General features: G+C 41.3%; 1 protein-coding gene across 2 annotated transcripts in view; it reads left to right on the forward strand.

Moving 5' to 3' along the window:
• rab3gap1 (RAB3 GTPase activating protein subunit 1) overlaps window positions 1-23,931 on the forward strand; it is a 65,492-nt gene that overhangs the window by 7,659 nt on the left and 33,902 nt on the right. For both annotated transcript variants that reach the window (XM_071534387.1, XM_071534388.1), the window contains exons 8-17: window positions 181-280; window positions 1,176-1,257; window positions 1,456-1,524; window positions 3,150-3,223; window positions 3,523-3,615; window positions 6,407-6,576; window positions 9,419-9,526; window positions 10,081-10,253; window positions 11,100-11,154; window positions 13,516-13,902. In XM_071534387.1, coding sequence (XP_071390488.1) covers window positions 181-280; window positions 1,176-1,257; window positions 1,456-1,524; window positions 3,150-3,223; window positions 3,523-3,615; window positions 6,407-6,576; window positions 9,419-9,526; window positions 10,081-10,253; window positions 11,100-11,154; window positions 13,516-13,902 — 1,311 coding nt within the window. The remainder of the gene's footprint in view (window positions 1-180; window positions 281-1,175; window positions 1,258-1,455; window positions 1,525-3,149; window positions 3,224-3,522; window positions 3,616-6,406; window positions 6,577-9,418; window positions 9,527-10,080; window positions 10,254-11,099; window positions 11,155-13,515; window positions 13,903-23,931) is intronic.

The raw sequence follows: 23,931 nt of genomic DNA on the forward strand, positions 1-23,931 counted from the left end.
ATTTTTGTTGGCAACTACAGTGGTCCAGGCTGTATAATCTTCTTTTCCTCAAGCATTATGGATATATCAAGGCCATAGCTTCCTTTGTGTACTGCTGACCCATTTCTCTTCCACTATTTTCAACCATTCCTCTTTCTTCTCCCTCTCTGTCTCATTCATCTTTTGTTTATTTTATTTCAGGGCTGTACCCTGACCCCTCTACCCCCCATCAACATCGCCATCCGCTTCACTTATGTTCTCCAGGACTGGCAGCAGTACTCTTGGCCACAGCAGCCTCCAGGTAGGCACAGGCACAACAGGGTATAATATATCATGTTGCAATAATTTAGGGCATAAAGGAATACACCAACTTTTTAGCAAATAAGCCCTTTGATCAAATTACAGTTGCACAACAAGAACACTGGTAGAGTTTGATAGAATAGAGTATTTCCTGCCCTCCACTCTTTTTGAGATAAATATACACATTGTACTTAAGCATTAGCATGCACCGAGGTGAACCAAATAAATCCTGAACACACAGAGGTGAAAGGAAATGCTCAGAAATAATATTCAAGGTCTAGAGGAACATCAGAAAATAGATGTGAAGGTACAGTGAGAGACACAGTGGGCCAAGTCCTAAATAATATTAGCTTTAAGTGCTCTGCGAACTGAAACCTGGGGCATTTCTTTGCCTCTCTGCATATCGCTTCCTTTTAGGATACCGATATGCTCCGCTCTGTCCGCCCTAAACTCACTAGTGTGTTCTTGTCACAGCTAAGCATTGCTCTCTAGGGTGGCTTTTAGCAAAGTAAAGAGACACTTGAGTTGTGGTGGTGGTAGTGGTTCAGGGCAAGACAGAAAATGCAAGGAGGTCAAAGAATTTTGTCTAAAAAAAAACAAAACAAGTGCACACCTTATCTACGGATCCCACGGTTAAGACGGAGAGGAATTGCAGTGGATGGAGAGAGGTCAATTTGAAGATTGTATTTTAAATTTTGAGTTTGTGGGTCGGCGCTTTGCCCTTTGTTGATTTTATGTGATGAGTTTGCCTGCCTCGAAGGCATGAAATATGCTACAGTAGGAGCTGCTCATTTATTGTCTTTTATACCAGTCCTTTGGGCATAAATAATTTTAAGCTGAGCCCACATGAAGATAATGAGAGAAAGTCTATTAAATAGTTGTTTTTTTTCTGGCAGACTTTGACGCTCTCCTCGGAGGAGAGGTGGGAGGGGTGGAGTTTGGGAAGCTTCCGTTCGGAGCCTGCGAGGATCCAATCAGGTAGAAGCGCTGTAGCCATGACGACAATGTATCCCTAATTTATCTCATCATCAGCCAATTGTATTCTCTGTTTATTCTTACAGGTTTCAGTGTTACTTTTTAGATGTGAGATCTTTGTCACAAATTAGAATGGTTAGGTGAGTCAATCACTGTGTGCAAAATTGAATTAACTCTTGTTTCTTTTTATGGCTGTCGCAGTGAGCTTCACCTTGCCACCACTTGGCCACACCTGACAGAAGGCATTGTTGTGGATAATGATGTCTACTCGTGAGTGTGAACTGTACTACCTTTAAACTACATTTGACATGCCGCACCTGACATACATCAAGAAAATACTTCATTAAACATGATTTTATGAGCAGGGATCTTTTTTTTTTAATTACTGCAGTGTTTCTCACAGGTTGACAATTTACTTGTGGCGGTGGTTGTTGGTTGGTGGGGGTGGGGGGGTGGGAGCTTAATTTAAATAGGATTAATTACTTTTCCTTACCTACAGTGACAGCGGCGTGCTCAGTGGAATCCAATGGTAAACAGGGGCAATATGCCAGTCTTTGCACTGCAGTCATGTTAACTCTCTGAGTGCTGAAGAGTTTTACACATCTCGATTAAAAAGTGTTACTGTTTACAAATACCGTTACTATGCAAGTTTGGAGCAAATTGTATAATTTCAAGTTTCACTTTTCGTTTTCACAATGGCAGGCTTGATTGAGTCAGATTGAGTACAATGCTACTGGTCTGTGCATCACCAAATGACAAACATGACATGATGCGCACATTAGGTGCATCAGAGATTAATTTAGATCCATTTTTATACATTGACCAACTTTTGATTTCGTTGTGGCTGTGCGCCACAGATGAGCTTATATTTGGGAAACACTGTACTGTAAATCTCCTCTTTCTTATTGACAGCCCTAGTTACAGCAGGCTCATGAGATGGCGGTGAACAAATACCAGCCAGGTGCTCCTGATAGAACAATGTCTTCATGGCCCTGTAACAGTGGGATAGCTATGTCATTTGTCATATTCGTTTCCTCTGTGCCAGACAGTGTAGGTGTGTGAGGAGGTGAGAGTAGAGGAAGTGAGTTAGAAGGGGAGAGGGAGGAGACTTCAACAAGTACTTCAACTCCACCGTTCTAACTGCATTCATGTCATAAATTGATTCATGCTGCATGATCTTCTGCCTTTCAATTTGGTGATGAAACGCTGCTCAGTGAGCCATTGAGTCATTTTACAATGTTTATGTTTCCTCAAGTTCCTCCTTTCCCACTCCCACTACAACACTGCCCCACCTTCTTGCCTTTTCCCCCAAAGATTTACATGTAATTTAGTGGAAATAAAGATGTAGTACAACCCTGCCCTCTTTGAAGTACAAATCTGCACCTGTAAAAGAGGTTGTCATGGAGATTATCTAACCGCTACGTTTATTTTGATGTGTGTTTCTGGGAAAATTATATAAGTGAACTAGATGTTTTTTAGACTAAAAATGTTTGTTCTCATTGACTTGGCACTGCTGTGGCCTCATATTCTTGGCCATGTAAACCAAGCTAACACTGGGCAAATGGTGGAGTGGTTGTCTCAGCAAACAGATTTTTAGCAGTTTTATTTCGTCAGTTTACAGATAGAAAAAAACATGGGCTATGTGCACACCTGATAGTGTTTTTTTTTTGCCGGTCTAAAAGGACTTACAAGCTCAATCATAGGAAAGTGAAATATGGCATACCACACTGCCTGCTGTACAAAAAACAACAACAACACACACATCTGTAGTAGAATTAGCCTTTGTGTCCCCTAACCCTGACAGTAATGAGCATAGGTGAGGTTCTGTGTTAGAAGCAGCCCAGCTCTCCCCATGTGATTTTTACCATATGTCCTGTGTATGTGTGACCCGGCAGTGATCTGGACCCTCTCCAAGCCCCTCATTGGTCAGTCCGAGTCAGGAAAGCCGAAAACCCTCAGTGCTTATTGGGTAAGATCGATCCCTCAATGTTTAGCAAGCATGCACTAAAATACCTGTCAATATTGGAGAATTTACCCAGTATTAAAATATGACACCATGAGCAACATGTGAAATGTCAGAAATCAAAGTAAAAGTGACTTTATCTCTGATGTTTCCACACAGAAGAGATATGAAATAATAGCTCAATCATTTTGTCTCATTTATTGCATAGCATTAATGTTAATGTTTTTGCAGTAGGAATTTCCATGATCATTGTCAGTGTGGAAAGGTGTCAGGAGGATTTAACCCCTTCCTCTCTTCCCATACAGGCGACTTCCTGACTGAGTTCTTTAAACTTTGCTGTAGGAAGGAGTCAACTGAAGAGATTCTGGGGAGAGGACTGACTGAGGAGGAGGGCAAAGGTCAGGATTATGGTTTTACTGTTTACCACAGTGTATGGATGGTATTGTCGGGAACTCTATAATCACCCACTAACCACCATTTAGGCAGCATATAGACCTCGCTTTCTCACGGGTTCTTTGATTATTTGTAGGACTGGTTGGCCTGGGTGTATGAAATCTACTTAGTGAGCAGCAGATAACACTGCACAAGCAAGACGAGGAGCACAGTTAAAGGAATACACCAAGTTTTTGGTAGATTGACATCAAAATCATCCATTGTCCCGAGCAGATCATTGACCCTGGAGTAGTATACTCCGGGCTAACCCTGTCACATGCACTATGTTGAGTGATAGTAGGCCACAAGCTTTATGCAAAGTAAGAAGACTGTCCTTTTAATTAGAACACGTTATTAGTGTTTCTTTTTATTACATAGCCTGTAGTTTCATGAATTTAAAAAAATAAAATATCATTAACTCATATGGCTGATGTAGCCAGATTTATTTCAGGTGAGCAACCATTCCCAGTAATTGCATCATAGTCCCAGCTAGCTGAAAACACTGTTATTTTATATCATAAATAAATCAGTAAATTTTTACCAATCTCCCACACAAAACTGCCAGACTAAGCAACATGTTATTTAAGATGACTTACCATTTAGCTTTAGAGCTGCTAAAAGTTCTCATTTTCTCACTTTTGAGATTATGCTAGTGGCCTACTATCTCTCAACATAGTGTATGTTATAGTGTTAGCATGGAGTCTACTGTCACTCAACATATTGTATGCTTAAGTGTTAGCATGGAGCCTAGTATCACTCAACATAGTGTATACTAAAGTGTTAGCACGGAGCTACTATCACTCATCATTAGGGCTGGGTATCATCAGGATTTTACAGATTCTGGTGCTATTTTTTTATACTTCTTATCAATCTGATTCTTTATCGATTCCCTAATCGATTCCTACTGCATACATTTTCAGGGGTAACAGACTACATACAGCTTAAGTGGAGTTAACTTTGTTTTAATACTCAAGACAGTCATTGCTAAGTAGAGTTACTTTTGTCTCAAAACAGCTAAGGCACATTTGGCATAATACTTTACTTGAGACAACAACATACAAGAACAAGTGAAAAAAATTCAAGTAATTGGAGGTCAACTGAACAAAAATAAAATATTTGCCACTGACTGTATTTACCACTTTTTTGGGTCGTTCAAGCGTGCTCTACCTGTAATTAAAATATTTACGATGGCAGTAGAAGGCAGCATGCACTTACTACTGTAGTAACGGTTGGTACGGTGCAGAACAAGTGTGGCAAATCTAGGAGATAATGAGGTAAATATTGGACTTTTGGACCCATAGTGCAATCATTTGGCTTCAGAACACTTTGAGCCGTTTTAGTAAGTAAGTAAGTAAAGTTTATTTCTAGAGCACATTTAAACACAGCTTGAGCTGACCAAAGTGCTGTACAAAAGAACATTAAAATACAAAGTAAAACACAAGGAGAAACATACCAACGACAACAATAAGCAACAACAAGGGACAAAATACAGAGTTATAGACATGACAACAGATTAAAAGATTAGTGGGCCAAAAAGGCCAGAGAATAAAAATGTGTCTTCAGCCTAGATTTAAAAACAGAGATGGAGGGAGCACATCTGATGTCTAACAGCAACTGAATCCACAATCGTGGAGCAGCAGTTGCAAAGGCTCTGTCACCTTTTGGTTTTAGTCGTGACCGTGGGACATGCAAGAGAAATTTGTTGTCAGATCTAAGAGACCTTGGAGCTGAGTGCCAGTGAATAAGGTCTGTGATATAAGATGGGGCCTGACCGTTAAGAGCTTTGAAAGCAATCAGCAAGGTTTTGAGTACTTTTATAGAGTTTTATTTGCCATTGGATCTCCAATGAAACTGTATCCAGCAACTTTTGTTGTTTTGAAGAAAGCTGCCATAGAGCTGCTCATCTGCGCTAGCCAACTCTCTGTGTGTTAAATGGGCTTACAAACTTCACCGGTGTTTCGACCCTGGTTTTGACTGACATGAGGGTGAGCGTCAAATTACGTCATTGTTTACTATTGACAGCACACTGAAAAGGTCCAAGAAGTTGTGCAGCTACTGGAGAAGCATCCAGCTGTTCAAAATTCAGTTCAAAAGATCGATAGCGGGTACCGTTAGACCAGTCGCTTATCGATTCCAGTGAATTAGGCAATTTGGAACCGGTTCTCGATACCCAGCCCGACTCAAAGTAGTGGATCTTAAAGTGTTAGCATGGACCACCAGAGCCAACAATCTACCGGGGGGACATGGATGGTTTTGGTGTCTGTGCTCTCATCACTTAACGAGGAAGTTAACCAATGGGACAATCTACCAAAGACTGGAAAGACAATGGATTCCTTGATGTTACTGTAACGCACTATTAGCTGCAGTTCTGTCCAATATAGTAGTGGGCTGCCATCTGTTAAACAGTGGATATAGTGAATAGAACTGAAGTGTAAAGGGATGACATAGTCGACTGAACATCACCTAATCATCTTGGTCCTAGAACATGAGCTAGATTTGATATTCATTAGGTAGTACATGTTCAATAGAGGCTACAAGCAGATGGGTTTTAATGTGATAACATTGATTTTAATAGACCTTTAGTAATACATAGGATCTGACGTAACAACATTGGTAAATGTCTAATACATTCACAAATATGTATGCAGAGAGTTTAAACATGGAAATACATATTCATTCATACAGATTTGATAACAGTAGAAGGTAATTGCTACCATGTTAACTTGTTGTTTGCTGTTTTTTTTTTTTTTCCTCTAGAAAGCGGTGACATCGGCGCTGCTCTGTCCAAGCTGACGGAGCCGGCGGCCGTGCCCATCCCCAAGCTGTCCGTCTCCAACATGGTGCACAGTGCCCGCAAGCGCATCCAACGCCACCGACGCGTGGACGAGTCACCGCTCAGCAACGATATGCTCAACTCCATCCTTCTGGTGAGGGGGCGTTCATGCTGTCTGTGGGTGTGGGGTTTAGAGCTGAGCAACAGGACTGCATGGTACTGACAAAAGAAAATCAAAAGCTGTTTGTTTTCACTAATCGTTGCCTCTGTGATATTAATTCCGATACATGTGGACACAGGAATGCCTGGTGATTTTTTTTTTTTTGAAAGCCAGAAATATCAGGACCTGGCCAAGTAATCGCTGAGCCATCGGTATTGATCGACAACCTTATCAACCCCCCCCCCCACAGAGATACATGGTCATTTTAGTGCTATGAGACAATCTAAAAATCTGCACCTGTACATGTATTAAAAATATGTTTGTTTGTGGGGAAAAGACGCTCAGGATTTGCTCAGTTAAATAAGCAACATTAAATAACAATGTTAGACTTGATTTAAAGCTGCCAGGGATTGTGCACAGTAGGGGTGGGCGATATGGCCCTAAAATAATATCACGATATTTCAGGGTATTTCTGCGATAACGATATTCTTGACGATATGACAAAATACTGAAAAATATTTTATTAGTAATTTCAAGAACATATAATTGCAACAAAATAAGTGTTTTATATATAGTAGTTTTATATGTCAGCATAAACGTAACAGTTTGCCTTCAAATATTCAGTAAAAACTAAACAAAAATTATCTCTCAGTTCTTTAGTTTGTAAACAACAACAACAGTAACTCAGAGTGAGATTCAGATTCTGTATAAAATATAAATAGTAGGATCCAGCTTTTTAATAAGCTGTTTGAAGCCTTCCTTCTCAACTGTTCGGATTGGCATCATATCTTTAGCCAAACAAAATGTGAAGGCTTCGGTAATATCTTTCCAGCTTTTTCTGTCATAGGGAGTACAACTTGCCAAAGATTGGGCGATGCTGTGCTGAACCGATGTATTTTGTCTGCTTGGTTTTGAACTCACAGTAGCTGTTGAGCTCTCCTGATACTGAACCGGGTGCTTCTGCTTGAGGTGGTGAAATAAGTTTGATGTATTGCCCCCTTTTGTTGTTACAGTCTTCTTGCACTGCTTACATATTACCGTGGTTTGTTGTACATCTGCTCTTTTGTGACCAAACCACTTCCACACTACTGAAGTCGCCCGAGTGTGGGTCCATTTCCATTCCATCTTGACCATGGACAGTGTTAGGGTTAGACCAATATTTTGGGCTGATATTGGCCTTTTTTAAATATTGGATATTGCCCAGTAAGGTTCCTCCCTGATCACAGCTACATCAAACAGTCTGAAAAACCTGTAGTTAAAGAGTCTTTCTTGGCGCGTGTAATTATTCATTTAAAGAAGAAGTAAAATATGTCTTTCTCTACCCTTCGGGGAGTATTGTGATCACCGGCAAAAATCCGTTGAATTGTTTCCAGAGCCAGAATTACCAGACCCAGCTGGGTCAGGTCACATGAGCAGCGTACCTTGGATGCTAATTTGTTACGCCCCCTTTTCAGTACAGTGTAGGGCTGGGTGATGTCACGATAGTATTGGATATCAACAATGATGGAAGCTGGACATTGTGATGACAGACAATATATACGTATATTTCTCTACCTTGTTGCTGCAGTAACACTTTGTTAGAGTGGAGTACTATTGCTTTAAGACTGTTGCTCTATGGGAGTTTGGGGGCCATCTTTGTTTTGGTTGTGTGTGTGTTTTTTTTCTTCTTCTCTGTCGGGGCTACAGTGCAGTGTGTGTGCTGATGGTGTCGCCGACTTCATTCAAGTGCTTTGCCCCATGTAGAGTGCAAATGCAATGAATAGAAAAAGCACTTGGCCAAATAAAGGGTGGTAATGGTTGATTTGCAGTTTCATAATTTCTGGGGTTTTGTGTACCGCAGAAAGATGTGATTGGGGGGGTTACTCCATCGTTTGGCCTGAGGTTTGTTAAGCTCAGAGGGATTCTGGAAATTCATGAGGAAGGGAATTTCCTGTAGGTTTTCGGACTACGGTCTGGGAGCAAGCCAGGAAAAGTAAAAATATGTGTAGTGTGGCATCCTTCAGAAAGGTGTATGGGGGGGGGTAGTACCGTATATTGTGATATTCCTTGAGTACAATATCATGATATTATTATTATTATTATTATTATTACCTCCGCCAAGGAGGTTATGTTTTCGGTGCCGTTTGTTTGTTTGTCTGTTTGTCTGTTAGCAGGATTACAGAAAAACTACTGGCCCGGTTTTCATGAAACTTGGTGAAGGGTGTATCATGGGCCAAGGAAGAACCCATTACATTTTGGAGCGGAACCGGATCCGACTCACGAACAAGCAATAATAGCACGAACCTTGGCGGAGGTCTGCGCTCTCTGAGTGAAATTCTAGTTGTTATTATTATTCACTCATATTGCTGAGCCCTGGTACAATGCAATGCCAGTGGGAGTTGGGATCAAAGACCTGAACCTGGTGATCTGAAGGCAAACTGAGAGCTTATTTGAGTGTTTTGAGTGAGGCCGTGCGGGTTGACCTGTGATGTCCAGAGCTGAAGACTTTCTGACATGCAGAGGTGGCGGCTGGGCCTCAGCTGATCGTGCACCTCGGCGCTGCTACCCTCCGGCACTACTCAGAGCAATGACCAGCCTTCTAATCAGCCCCAGAAGCTCATGGGTGAGCAGTGCGGTGAATAAAACATCACTGCTCAAATCTCATTCACTAACTTGGGCCGCCGCTCCACCGAATGCCGGCTTGTTCCGCTAGTGTAATTTATACTAAGAAGGATCAATTAACTGCCTGGGTTAGAGCAATACATCTCTGTCAGGTCAGAGGTGGATATTTGGATGTAGATGGTTATTTTTGAGTATATTTGAGTGTGTTTCTGTGTTTTTTTTTTGTGTGTCTTAGTATCTCTTCCCAGACGCCGCGGTGGAGAAGTCATCTGAGAATAGCGACAGCAAGACCGCCCGGACAAACGCCAGTGGGAAGAACGAGCAAGATAAAGACTCTGACTATGTGCGTCTGCCCTGTTAACATACTCACTTACACTTAACATGGATTTGCCTTTAATGAATGGAATGTAGACGGCGAGGAATGTTTTGGGAGTGGAAAAAAATATTGGTTCTACATTATATGCAAGTGTATGCCTGGCTGGAATGAAACAGTACAGTGATGAAGCAGCTGTTAGATTAGGCATTTGATGCTGAGACCACTGCACAGCCTTTGCCAAAGATTAACACATCCCTCTCCAACCAATCTGAATTGTTTACTCTCTCAGGCAGAATTGCTCTCCCAGCAGTACATGAAAACACAATTTATAATGAGAAATTGTTTGGCTCATTTGTGCCTTTTGAATTCAACAAAAATGAAAAATTTAGCTGTATAATTTTTGCCAAAAAAGTAACTCCATATACAATGACTTTTGAGAGTCCATGGAGCCAGTTGATATGAATGAGATACGCTAGCTTTTCCAAAGCATCTTTGCTCATATGATTCCTGTTCAAAATTGAACTTTCCATAGAATTATAATATCCACTACTCTCTCCTGCTTCTTTTCCCCCTTTGTCCAGAACCTGTTCAACCAGATGAAGTCAGCACCCAGTGACAGTCTGAGCTACCGGCTGGCCCTGTGTGTGTGTCTGGTCAACTTCTACCACGGTGGGGTGCGGGCTGTCGCCCACCTCTGGCAGGAGTTTGTCCTGGAGATGCGCTACCGCTGGGAAAACAATTACCTCATCTACGGGTGGGCAAGACAAAGGGCCCCGGCTCTGCTCCTAGTCTTTTTTTGGGCTGGGCCGGCTCAGCACAATACATTACCCCGGGTTTAACATATTGCCAGTTTAACATTTTGAAGTGCGGATGCCTGGCATACACATGGTTTTATACATCTTAAAATTTCTGTGTGTACACACTTTTCTAGTTTTGTGCGTACGCTATATTTCAGTGTGAAATATACGCAGACTTTTATACATGAGGCCCCAGATCACCCAAACCAGCTCTGGAGGTAGTCCATGATACATTTGGCCTCATTAACAACAAACTGTAAGCAATACATCTCCAATCTAGATAGAGCAACTGTATAAAGGTAAATAAGCTGTAGAGCACAAATCCAGTTAGGAAGCACATGCAAATCATACCAGCAACTCAGATAGTAACATAAATGGAAAAAGTGGATCGTAAAGATACTTGTGGATGGGGATCAAGCCAGATGAAATGTGTTCAAAGACATAAATATTTCTAGTTGAATTGACACAACTGTGTTTGACAATGGGAAGAGAAATCAGATTTCAATGTGTATAGTAGAGATGCATTTTAATGTCAGGTTTAAATGTTATCCAGCTAAATCATTAGAATTAGATACAATCTGGATAGGAGACACATGTTAATGTCAGGTGGAAAGGGGGCCATGTTCTGCTGTCATTTCTTGTAAGTTTCACCTCATAACAATGTTTTTGTCGAACAGTACAGACTCTCTGTACTGTTTGGTATTTTGGTATTGAGGAGGATGAATGTGGCATTTGAATCCACGAGTTCAGTGTCGAGTTACATTCACTCATCTCCATCTGATCTTCTTCTTCCAAATTTGTAGACTGGCTGGTGGACCTCCTGACCTCCGGTGCTGTCTTCTGCATCAGAAACTCCAGGTGACCATTAGTGCACGCACACACACACACACACACACACACACACACACACTGACACACACATGACTGTCCTAATAGGCTTTGTCAGCCTTTGCTGTCTTTGTTAGGGCCTACAACAAAGCAGCGTGCCAGGACTTTGATAAAGACTAGCATAAGCCCTTGCTAGTAGGAACAGTAGCCACATGAAAGCTTTAATCTTGTACCAAAAACAATTTGTCTGATCAAATGAATTGTTTATGGGAAGAAATTACTTAAAATGGATTAAGATGGGCAGTTACATGTTCTCAAGGATCTGAAAACAGTTGTTTTATTCATTTTTTATTAATAGAGCCTGTCCGACTTCTATACAAAATCACAGTACCACAAAATTGCTCTGACTCCCATGTGGTTCTCCATCAGTTTAATTTTAATTGACGCTGATGAGGATGAGATGAGAGGGGAAGAGTATCAAATGGTGTGTGTTACAGTTGTGAGATGAATCTATGACTTCCCACGCACAGTTATATTTTCATCTGAAAACAGCAATTGGAGCTTAACAAGTACATGAGTGCTTAAATCATCTGGCATTTTGAGACAGAACTTGGTAGGACTTTGCTTAACAATAGCATTCTTTCAGTGTGTTAGCCTATGGAAAAATATTGTAAGTACACTATTCATTAATAATAAAAGTGTTATTAATGAAAATCTGTCTAAATACCTAATGACTTTATGAAAATCTCTAATACATAATATACTTTATAAGTGTATATACATAATATACTGTATAAGGATGTAACAACACAATCTATTAAGTACTTACACTTACAAAAAATAGTTCCAGGACCTGACGTGTTTCTGAGTGATACTATGAAGTTTCCCAGTGTTTTCTTTAGTGAAAATTTGTCATGTTGTGTCATGTCTGTGTTTAAGGGGAGGTCAATATATATGAGATGATACATTTGCCAGAAGAAAACTGAATTGGAATAAGTGTTGCCATACCATTTTGTTTCTTGAGTTATCCTTCCATGTTCAAGTTGGGCAACCACTTAGCAACTGCAACTTCAGCAGCAGGCGGCAGGGAAAGTTTATTCGTGGCCTGGATCCCATTTCACATTCAATCTCAGTTTTTTTTTTTTGCGTGTGTATATGAATAAACACAATGAAATAGTCGGGTCGTCGGTTACATAACATTCATTTAAACGGCAATATTATTAAACACATCCATAGTGATTCAATTTTAGATGAGGTAACTAGTAACTGTAATGGAATATACTGTATATTTAAAGTAACTCGCCCAACCCTAGATCAAAGAGAAACATCTAGTGAAAGAGTAATATCACCAAAATACTATAACAAAAATAATAGTCCTTCATCTTTGAGCAGTTGAAAATGCAGGCGGATGGGGATGTCTCAAATGGAGTACGGGCTAAAAAGTGAGTTTGAAAAAATCATTGAGCCAATGGTACTGATGAGCAACTCTATCAACCCCTTACAGTTATATTATGGTTATTTTATGCTGTGGGATAGTAAAAACCTTATTGCACTGTAATAAGGCTGTTAAGTGTTACTCAGAGCTATTTTTGGGTGAAAAGATTCCTTGGGTTCAGCTTTACATAATGAGCTACATGGAGCACATCATCAATAACAATTTGGTAGTAGCTAAGATGTACAGGAGCCAGACTTTGGGACTTGCTTGGAATCCTCAGTGTCTGCCCCATAAACACTGATGTTATTCAGCCACCCACGCCTCACCTGTGGGAGGGAAACACACATAAAGCTAATAAAGATACCCAGGAAGAGAGGGAGGGAGCGGGGGTAATATATCTGTGGTTGAGAGGAAGAGAGCAAGAGAGACTCTTTATCTGCAATCACTTCAATAAGAGGAGACGCCCAGACAGAGCTGCACTGAGAGCTGAGCCGAGCTCTCCCTCTATTTATCCCTCTGTCTCTATTTTGCTTTCTCTCTAACTTCTTGGTTTCCTCACTTTTCTCTCTCTGCTTCTCTCTCTCTCTCTCTCTCGCTTTGTCTTTCTCTTTTTCCGCTCCACCTCACTTTCTGCCTGCTCCCTATTTACCTATCAAGCATCAGTCTAACAGTGCGAACTGAGTTTCATTCACAGTAATAAAGTGCTAGGCAGGATGTCTGGAAGTTCACTGTGTATTAAGAGAGTAGAGCTTTAGACTGGGCATATATTGCAGTAAGTATGAAGAATGGTGAGAATGGAGAACCATTTTATATGGCAAAGAATAATAAAGAGTCCATTGTATTCATATTGAGACGCATATGCACACATTAACCTTCACCCCCCACACACCTATAAAGGCACACATGCCCATGCTCCATCTTTTCCCTCATCACACTCTGTCTTTGTCGCTGCTCAGATGCTGAACTGCTGCATCGAGAGGAAGAGGGCGAGGGACGAGGCTCGCAAGGTGGCGGAGGGAGGCAAGGAGAGGGAGAGCAGGGTGTCCGGAGGTTGCCAGAACGGCCGCCTCGGGCTCGACCGCGGGACGGCGACGACGACCGCCGCGTCCGACTCGACCAGAGAGGCGTCTCCGGGGAAACTGTGGGACTCGTGGAGCGACAGCGAGGACGAGTTCTTCGAGTGCCTCAGTGACCAGGAGGAGATGAAGGAGGCGCCGTCCGCAGAAGGAGAAAGTGGCGGGGCTAAGGATGCCAGTAAGGCTAAACCAGAGGGCAGGCTCCACCCCCACGGCAACATGACGCTGCTCAACTCAACAGAACCTCTCTACATTCCTGTCACTCAGGTCTGCCACACACACACACACACACCAAGGTTATTATCGTTAACGAAAACTAACGAAAACTAGGTGTGAAATTTTTTTTGCGTTAACTGAAATAAAAATAAAAACGAGGCTTTACAAAAAAACGATAACTAACTGAAACTGTGTTGTGTGTTTACAAAACTAACTAAAAGAAACTAAAATTATAGAAAAAATGTCTTTAGTTTTTGTCTTTGTCAATTTATTTCATACATAAACCTAGTATTTCGAATTTTTGAATCTCGCCCCTGACAAATACCCCATATTACAAAAAAGACTAAAACTAACACTGAAACTAATAAAAACTAAAATAAAACTAAGCATTTTCAAAAAATAAAAACTAAACTAAACTAGCAAACCCGCTTTAAAAACTAATTAGAACTAAACTGAAATTGAAAACAAAAAGTCAAAACGAAATAAAAATAAAAACTAAGGAAAAATGCTAAACTATAATAAACTTGACACACACACACACACACACACACACACACACACACACACACACACACACACACACACACACACACACACACACACACACACACACACACACACACAGACTAGGGATGTGCACATGTACATGTCAAGGTTGACTTTTCAGTGTGGTCAAGACAAATATTCAGATATTTGATATGCACTAAAATTTCCAAAGGTTATAGCAGCACTCCTATCACTTGCTGCTCTCTACGGTTCTGATTAGTTCATATCTTTGGCAAATATGTTTGAAATGAGGGCAGAGATTCTCGCAGTTCAAATGTTATCATGCTAGTTTAGCTAGCTCCATCTTCCTAGCTGGTGGAAATAGCTAGATGGAGCCATGCTGCCTTCCACTGAACCGGTCTTTATTTTCTTAAAGTTTGCCCATGCTGGACTTTAGTGAGGCTTTGATGAAGACATAGTGGAGGATGATTAAAACAATGCCAGAGAGAGGTGGAGGGTTTTTAAAAAACGATAACTTTTTCAACTTGTTAGTTAATTCTCTAACCCACACACAATAATAAATCCCAAAATTACAAAAAAAACCCATTGTTTCTCATGTTTTTATACCAAAATCCCATTACTTTTACTTCCTGGAAGATGGTGTATTTTTAGTTGTTACTTCAAAGCATACTACTAGATGTACATAAAAATTTCAACCAATAATAGCATCACAGATTTTTGAATAGTCCCATCATATAAAATTTGCAAATTCACAACTTTAAAAGTGGCACGATTGGCAACATGGAACAGTGATGAAAACCCTGTTTCCTTCTCCTAAGACACCTTGTGTCCTGGTGGCTGAATTTATTAATTTTGAAGAATCAGAATTTGGGACACCTTAAGATTATGCACAAAGCACTGAGTCACTTTCCATTTTTGTTCTGGTCCAATGTGCCCACCTTTGAACAGTCGTTTCCCGTGTTATGTCCCTCCCTAACATCCTGTTTCAAACAGACGTTTGTTGAATTACAGAAGCAAGACTCCATTTTCCCTGTGACTTTAAATGACACCAGGAGCCCTCTAGTGGCTGGCCTCAGCCATAGAGCTCTGCACTGTTAGTTCCATCTGTTAATATTATTTTAATGACATATCTCAATATTTTAAAAACATGTTAACAGCCAAATTACAAAAGTCAATATTGATCACTGTGAACAAATATTCCAACATGATTTCTATGACCCATCCCTAAGACATACACACACCCAGACATCGTTCCCCACTCTTATGAACTGGCAAGGCAGATAGGTCTCTGTTATGATGCACACACATGATGCAGACCGCTTGAAACTTGTCCCTGAGCCCTCTCTCACCCCAACACTTCATTTTCAAACACGTCACAAAGAAAGAGGATCTTTGCATCTCAGAAAAGAAAGGAAGGTACACACTGCTCTCAAAATGTGTCTTAATGTGCCCCTTTCGGTGGCTTTTTAAAAATAAAACAAAATATTACTTTTGGGAGCAGCAAGACGATGAGTGAACATTCCTTCCTTTTATGACGATTTCTGATAATGTCCAGTCTAATTTGGATGTACGTAAAACTTCCGCTTTCTATTTGCATCTCTACAGGGGAGAAAATTCCACCGTAGGCTATCAAACACAACTCTAAACGCATCTAATCTCCTCCTCCCTACCCATGTGAAGGTGTGAGGGCTTAATCCACCCACACACGCTGTCCTGATCATTACTACAGGTCAACCATATATCATGGTAAAACAAAAGCCTAGAGAAAAGACAAAGTGTTCACTACACAGTTCAATCCATTATAGCAACGAACCTATACGTCATAACCCGATCCCCATCACCTTAACATATTCACACTTTGGACAATTTATTATTGCACTCTGTACTTAACAATAAATCACTGGAGCATAATTCTCCTAATTGGCTTGAGGGAGTGTGCCTGGCTATATAACGCTACTCCATAAAATAGCAACTGCTCTGGAAATCAGCCTAACAATGGTGAATATATGAAAGTGGCATTGTCTCGAGCACATGCAATCACCCATTCGTCTTAGTAGAGCGTTACTAAGTGACCACCACCTCCACTGATTAGGGCCTGGAGACGCTAGCTGAATTAGCTGGAAGCTAGCCTGGAGAGATTTGTGGCTTCTCTTCCACCTCATCAATTATAGAAGGGACTGAATGGTTGGGGCTAATGAATGCAAAAAGGCTGACCCTGCTCAATAATTAACAGTGGGAGAGGTGTGAGGACGAAGAGAGCCTGGCAGACCAAGACACTGTATCACTATCCACTACTGGCACACACACACACACACACACACACACACTCTCACACTCTGCAGATATGTGGATGTATCTAGGTGAGGTTTGGACAGAGCGCCGAGTTAAGAGAGCGGAACGGAGCGGCAGTGGATGGAGGGGAGAGAAAGAGGGGGGTCGAGAAGGAGAGAGAGACAGAGAGAGAGAGAGAAGGAGATAGATGGGGTGTGTGAGTGTAAAAGAAAACGAGCATCAGCACTTCTGCTACTGGCCGGACAGCCTCTCCTGGGACTGCTTTGGCTGCTGCTGTATGTGTGTGTATGTAGTTGGGTAGACACACACATAAAGAAAAATGCACACGGGCACATTTATGCACACATTCAGAGCCTCTAACTATTTGGCTATATCATGCAGGGTTGATTTCCAAATGAAAGAGCTCTTCCTTTATATTTCTCTTTGCCTTTCTTTAACAAAACACATTTTTCCTCTGTTCTCCTCACTCATACATCTAACACGTCACTTGTAATGCTGTCTATGTCACTTTCACCCTGTTTCATTGCTCTAAATCTACCTGGGTATTTGTCCCTCTCTCCTTGACATGCAGCCTCTGCCTGTTCCTGCCTCTGTCCTTACATCCATCCATTATCTGTGTCTGTCTGTTTCCCTGTGCGTCTCTGTTTCTGTTAGTGTTGCCACTTGCCACAATACCAGAGTTTTTACAGACAAAGGGGAAAGGGGAATTAAAGGAAAAATGCACCCTAAAACCCTAACACTGTTATCGCTATTGGTGATGCACCTTGCATTTCTGGATTAATTTTGGTGTATTTTTCTTATTCCTTTGGATAACTAGCCAAACTTAGACAATGTGACGTCACCCTGAGATGAGAAATAGTCATAGCATGAGGCAAGAACTGCTAAAGCTCAGTGCAAAATTGCTTTATTGGATATGACCTTAATCAGTCCGTAGTAGTGTTGCTTGGCCAGATCTTTGTCCACAGTAACAGTGTGACAGTGAAAGGTTGGCGGAAAAAATGCTCTGGGTTGTTTGTATCTCTTAAACCAATCAAGCTCGTCAGGGGCAGCACTTAACCATAACAGTGCCCTTTCAAAATAGAGTTGAGGGAACTGTTTTGGTGGTGGAATATGTGTACGAGGTGAGTGTTGTGAAAATGGACAAATTACTTCCATGAAAAGAAAGTTACAGATGTATGTTGTCTATGTGACAAGACTAAAGATAAACACAACAAAGACAATTTTATAATTGGTAATTGAATTTCATACATTTTGAGCTACTACCATTCGAATTTGAGACTTGATGACTTTGGCAACCCCTTGAGTTTCTTAGTGGTAGTATTTTACGTCACTGTTGCTAAGACAATTGGACGTAATGTCACATTGAGATATTTCCAGCGCAGCTACAATGGAGTGTAGCAACTCAGAATGCAAGGATATATCGCAGATATTGTAGTAATTGTGAATAGTGTAATAAATCTTTTAAATGAAAACTGTAACGTCATAAAGTAAAATGTTACGGTTAGTCCCCACAATGCTATAAAATGATGGACACATAACATAATAAAATTTTGGTTATTACATTTTATGTTGGTAATTACATTATAAGGTGAGATGGGGTATTTTTTGGGTTTTTTTTTTCAAAGTTTTCCAGTGTCTGTTACGGTGGCTCAACCAGCGCGTACCATTTAAGGCAAATATGTCATATTTAATATAATGCAATACCTACAACATGCGATGGCATATCAACATTCGGATTTTAATTAATTACTTTGAAATTTATTTTGGCTGCCCTTGGAAATCTTTTGATCGTGTCATGACCGGCTCAAAGCCATGACATAGTCTAAACTGAACTACAGAATACAACTATTGGAAAGGGGTGTCTTCAGTGAGTACAATCAATATGAGTGTAAGGTGTTGCACGAGGAGTATTGGGTGCATAAGCAAGAGAAAGCAAGAGGAACGAATTTGTTTCCTTCACCCAATTGCAAACTATTGCCAAATCTCTATTTAATAATTCTGACAATATATAACGTAGAGTTGTCAGCATACATAACCACAGTAATAGTATCTAATGTGCTTGGTAAATTATTGGTGAAAATTGAGTATAATAGTGGACCAAGGCAGCTGCCCTGAGGAACACCACAGTGAACATCTACACTATCAGAGTAGCTACCATTGGAAAAAGACCCCTTGCTTTCTTGTGGATAGGTAGCTACCCATCCATGACAGAGCAGAGTATGAAAAGCCATAACATTCTCATTTTCTAAACAGTATTTCATGATCTGTCAAATCAAAAGCAGTGCTGAAATCCAGCATAATTGCAACAATTAGGCTTTGAGCATCCATTTCTGTTAGCCGCTCGTCTGTCATATGTGTTAAGGCAGTACATGTGGAGTGACCCATGCGATATGCATGCTGAAATCTAGTCGTCATGCCATTGCTAGAAAAATATTTCTTGATCTGTTCAAATGGAATTTTCTCCATAACCTTACTCAGTATTGGAAGAAGACTAATGGGTGGGCTATTTGCTCCTGTAACTGTGGACCTCTTATCCTTGGGCAATGTTATCACTTTGGATTCCTTCCACTTCTCTGGGAATATTGTAAGCCATTCTGGGAATATGGCTTCCTCCTCACAAAAGCCGCTGAGGCTTTTGTCACGGCAGCATTTCTTCTTGGTGATGGCAGGTGAGGTGCCTGTGTCTCAAGTCGAGGTCTGATAAGGGAGGATGATGGCGCTACTCTGGTCCAACTTCTCTCAGGGTTCCTGTTGCCATGGTTACCCCTTTGAGCTGTGGCCTCAGGCTTGGCAGAGGGGATATTATATGCGTTGATAATTGCAGAGTATACATCTCTCATGGACTGGATCGTCATTTGTTTGACCTGTTGAGAAGCTTCATCCATAGACTTTGAGGCAGTTGTTGTGGGTTTGTTCTCGGGGTGTAGAGGCCGCTGCTCCAATCGGGTCCTTTATTTGACTGTCCAGCCATCCACCTTTCTGTGTGAAGGCCACACAGACCATTGTTGGATATGTCAGCTGGGTGACCAGGTAACTGCTGCGTGGGGTTTGATGTCACTCCGTCACTCTGACAGCTAATGATGATGTTTTTACCGAGTGTAGGAGCATTTAGCCAGCCTCTGGAGGTATTCTGCGAACTGTTGGCTCCATGGAGCACTGTGGCAGGCTGTGAACAGGCTGTTTCCCCTGGAGAGTGCCTAGCTCTTATGGTGCATTCAGACTGCGGGCTACAAAAGCTACAGAACGGTCTGCCGTACAAAGCTACCCTGTTGCCAACGGAGCAGAACAGTGTTGCCCAGGTGGTCGCTGACGGTTCATGTCGTCGTCACGCTGGTTGCACCAACTGATGATGTCAGACTGCCATAGCGTTGCATTTGTCTCGTTTTTATTTTATTTGGCAAATACTCGTTCTTCTAATTCACCAAGCAAACAATAATAACGTAAATATAACGACCCTACACTACCTTGATTTTTTCGCGCTTCACAGTGTCATCAGAGCGTGGAAAAAAGTTGAAGCCCGCTGAACTTTAGTTTGTAGTGGCGCTCACCCGACGCGCTGCTACATTTTGCGCTCCGGCGTTTGTAGCGCCGTGTCGCCGGCTTCCATTGAAGCCGGCTTCCATTGAAAACTAGCTTGCGGAGTGAATGTCAGGCCAAGGTCCAATCAAAAATCATTCTGGCAATTTGTTTCTGCCTTACACATGGTACCTTTAACTAGAACTAAAAATTTGATACTAGTATGATACCACGGCAGAAAAACCATCAGGCAATGTGTCACCACGTTGACCTGGACAGCTTCATAGCAACTGTTCTACAGGGGTTTTGATGTTGGCTAGGTATTTTTCTTTGACGGCTCTGTAAGTGAAATGGCACCAGTTTAGGTGGACTAGAATCCATTCAAGATGTGGTGGACTGTTTGACACTGTTGCCATCTTTTCAGCTGTGTGACTGCTGTAGTCGGCTGTCAGCAGCCAGATTGACACTTTGTGTATTCTAATAACTCGCCGTCGTCTTCTTTGAACTATTCCAATCCATATGTATAGAGCCTATGGAGGTGATGTAAATGGAATTTCAGCTTTCAGAACACATTTGGTGAAAGTATAGAACCAATCACAATGTTTGTTTACAATAACTTCCGGGTAGAAAACTCCTGCGTCACGTACATACAATTTAATGGCGCGGAGCAAACGGGGAACAACTGAGATAAAGAGAAAATGGTTAAGTCTTGTTGTATATGGGGGGTGCCGGGTAACGATAAAGAGTGGAGAAGGGTTCGGGTTTTTCACATTTCCATCTGCGAAGAGCAAACATGCTCAAAGACAGCTCTGGATTCAGCGTCTAAAAAGGGAGGAGATCCGGGACAGGCCGACTGCTTGTTTCAGTCGAAAAGACGGGCGGTGAGATGTCGCTGTTGGGTAGATTTGGTTTATCGACGCTAACACAGTACATAAAATAAGCACAGCAGAAACGTCAGATAGGTCAGACCACCGTGTTTAACTATGGTATATATCTTTAAACGTTTCAGTTACGGCTGAAAATGACAACAGAAATAAACAAGTTTGCCGATATCTCCGCAATTCAAATCAATCGGCAGTTGTCTACCCGGAAGTGACTGTTGTTGTTAGCGTGACGTCACGGTGATTCGGTCTATTGAATGTTAATATTGAATTCAGTGTGCAGCAGTATTGAAATTTCTATTATTGTGACAACAGTAAGTACTGCATCCATATCTGACCACATCTCCATAGATCCTATAGCCAGTATGGTACTCTCTCATTCTAACCCTCTTTCTCCAGACCTTTCTCTCCCTTCTCCCACTGTTCCTCTGACTCTCTCACTCCTCTTCTCTCCACAATTCTTTTTCCTCCAGCAATGGGTAGGTAGAGTAGAGAAGAGAGTAGAGGCAGGTTGGCAGCCAGAGACACAGACCGGTGTTTGAGATTCATGGCGACGCTATGTGATGTGATTGTGGTGAGGCGGATGGCTCACTCAGCGGTCTCACCTTTTCCAGGTTTAATTAGTCTGCATGGATAAAAGTGTTGTTTCACCCACGTGCCTCTGCCCTATTTATACTCTCCACACTCTCAAGAGCCTGACTAATGGCGCCTCTGATTCAGGTGATGTTTTTTTTTTTTATGTCATTAGTAGTCGCTCAGAAGGTGTTGAGGTGGGGAACTATTTTTTTTTTCTATTTTCCCCATTCCTCGCCACCCCTGAGTCTGGTGAAAATGTGCCTACATTGTAGTCAAGGCAAGGCGCATTAAAGGGGCTACATGAGGCAAACGCAATCCCACTGGCCTAAATTGTGTCCAGGTTTATAAGTGCACTGTGGTCTTGGCAGATATGAATTGCTTGTTCAAAAGCAGGTTCTGACTACCTCAGTGGCATAATCTACATGGAGTGCCATATGACCATTGTTAGTCTGAGTAGAGCACTATTTGCTGGAACAGGGCTTTAATGGCTGTGGTACAAAAGGCCAGAACAGACATTTAAGTCAGGTTAGAACAAGTATGGGATGTAATAACATTGTCATTAGTGACGGAATCATAACTATTATGGAGCAGAGGCCAGAAGGGAAGGGAGAGCTTTTCTGTGATTTTGACATCTTTTGTGACTCTTTTGACTATGGACCTACTTTAATATAAAAGTCCAAGAATGGGCAGAGTTCAAGCCCATATTTCTTTCTAAGGAATTACTGTAAGAGCAGTCTGTAGATCTTTGGGTTGCTCAGTTGGCTTCTCATCAGACAAGCTCTGTGGGACTAAGCATCTCCTCTACTTATGGGGAGATGGATGGACAAGTGGTTTAAGAGACCGTCCTAGATCTCCCACCAACATTCCATTGTGTGACTGTCAATGGCCATGTGCCCTGTCTAAGTGTTCTTGAACAAGACACTGAAGGTGCATTCCATTATATAACCATTTCTCCTCTCCTCCCACTCGACTCCTCGGTGAAAGGTCATGGGGAAAAGCTGTCTTAAATTATTGTGGGACATGTTCTATCCACATAGAAGCATTGCACAAAGTTAAGGTTAATGTGTAATTCATCTTAACTATTTCAATCCCTAATGAGCCTTGTCTACTTCAAGGTGGTAGAACATTTAGTAGAAATTTCTTAAAGGATAAGGCTGGTGTTTTTTAATGCATTTCTTACCGTCAACAAATTCTATGAGATCACAAAATCAGTAATGAATTTGTTTTGCTAACAAGTCTCGTCCATGTAGCCGGTGCCCAATGAAGCCATGTCTTAGTAGCCATAAATAAAAATTAGATTTAAAACACGTCAAAGAGCCATGCCGTTGCTCTGGGCAACATATTTCATCATTGCAATGCACTGGGCCAGCCAACTTTTTCCTCAAACAACTTAATAAGCCGGGTGTAAACACGTTTTCCATCTCAGGAAAGTAGTTCTGTAGCACCGAAAATAGTCCCCGTAGTAATGAAGAATTTGTTCTCATTTGAATTTGATTTGGTAATAACTACAATAGCCTGACTTTTCATGGTAACAGTTAGCAATTTTTTTAATTGAAACTATGTCTTTGTGAGCTGTATTTAAAGGTTTTTAGCTTACAATTGGAGCCAATGACTTCCGGTTTGAAGGCTAAAAAGGGAACGTGGGAAATCGGAAAGTAATGGGAGTAGAGCAAACGCATTGTTGATTTTGTTATTTTCATAGGATTTGTTGACTATAAGAAACGTACTTAAAAACACTAGCCATATCCTTTAAGCTGATGTGTGTGTGTTATTGTTGAACTTCCTATCCTTTTTGCGACTCTGGTTTGGGAATGATCATATAGGCTATTTGACATCTCACTAGCAATGAACCAAACTTTATTCTTTTTATACCCCTAAATTACCATACATCTAGCTGTAAGAGCATAATGTGCAAAATCAAAGGCTGTTAATGAGGTTTAGTAAAAATGTATTACCTCCAAACGGTAGTTCTGTTGCAACACACACAAACACAATGTCCTATAGCTGCATTCCACTGTACTCAGAACTCTGAGAAAAACAACTTCCAACACGGAAAAGTACAAAGGAACGGTCGTTCAAGTCGGAGTTCCCAGTCGGAAAGTCAGACAAAATTCTTTCTGCCCGAGTTGTCCGACATAAACAGCTGACATCACAGCATCAATTTGTACTTAATAAAACTTGATTTTACTTGGTATGTAGTTTTTGTGTTATGAACAGGTATTGTAACAACTTTGTAGCTTCCATTTGTAACGTAATTCAGTTGACTTCCGCTTCATTAGTAGATAGAAGTCTTTGCTGTATGAACTTG

The sequence above is a fragment of the Centroberyx affinis genome, unplaced genomic scaffold, assembly GCF_046629955.1.
Source record: "Centroberyx affinis isolate AG114_WGS23_722 - 3 ecotype Tasmania unplaced genomic scaffold, CSIRO-AGI_Caff_v1 ptg002533l_1, whole genome shotgun sequence".
NCBI classification, from domain to species: domain Eukaryota; kingdom Metazoa; phylum Chordata; class Actinopteri; order Beryciformes; family Berycidae; genus Centroberyx; species Centroberyx affinis.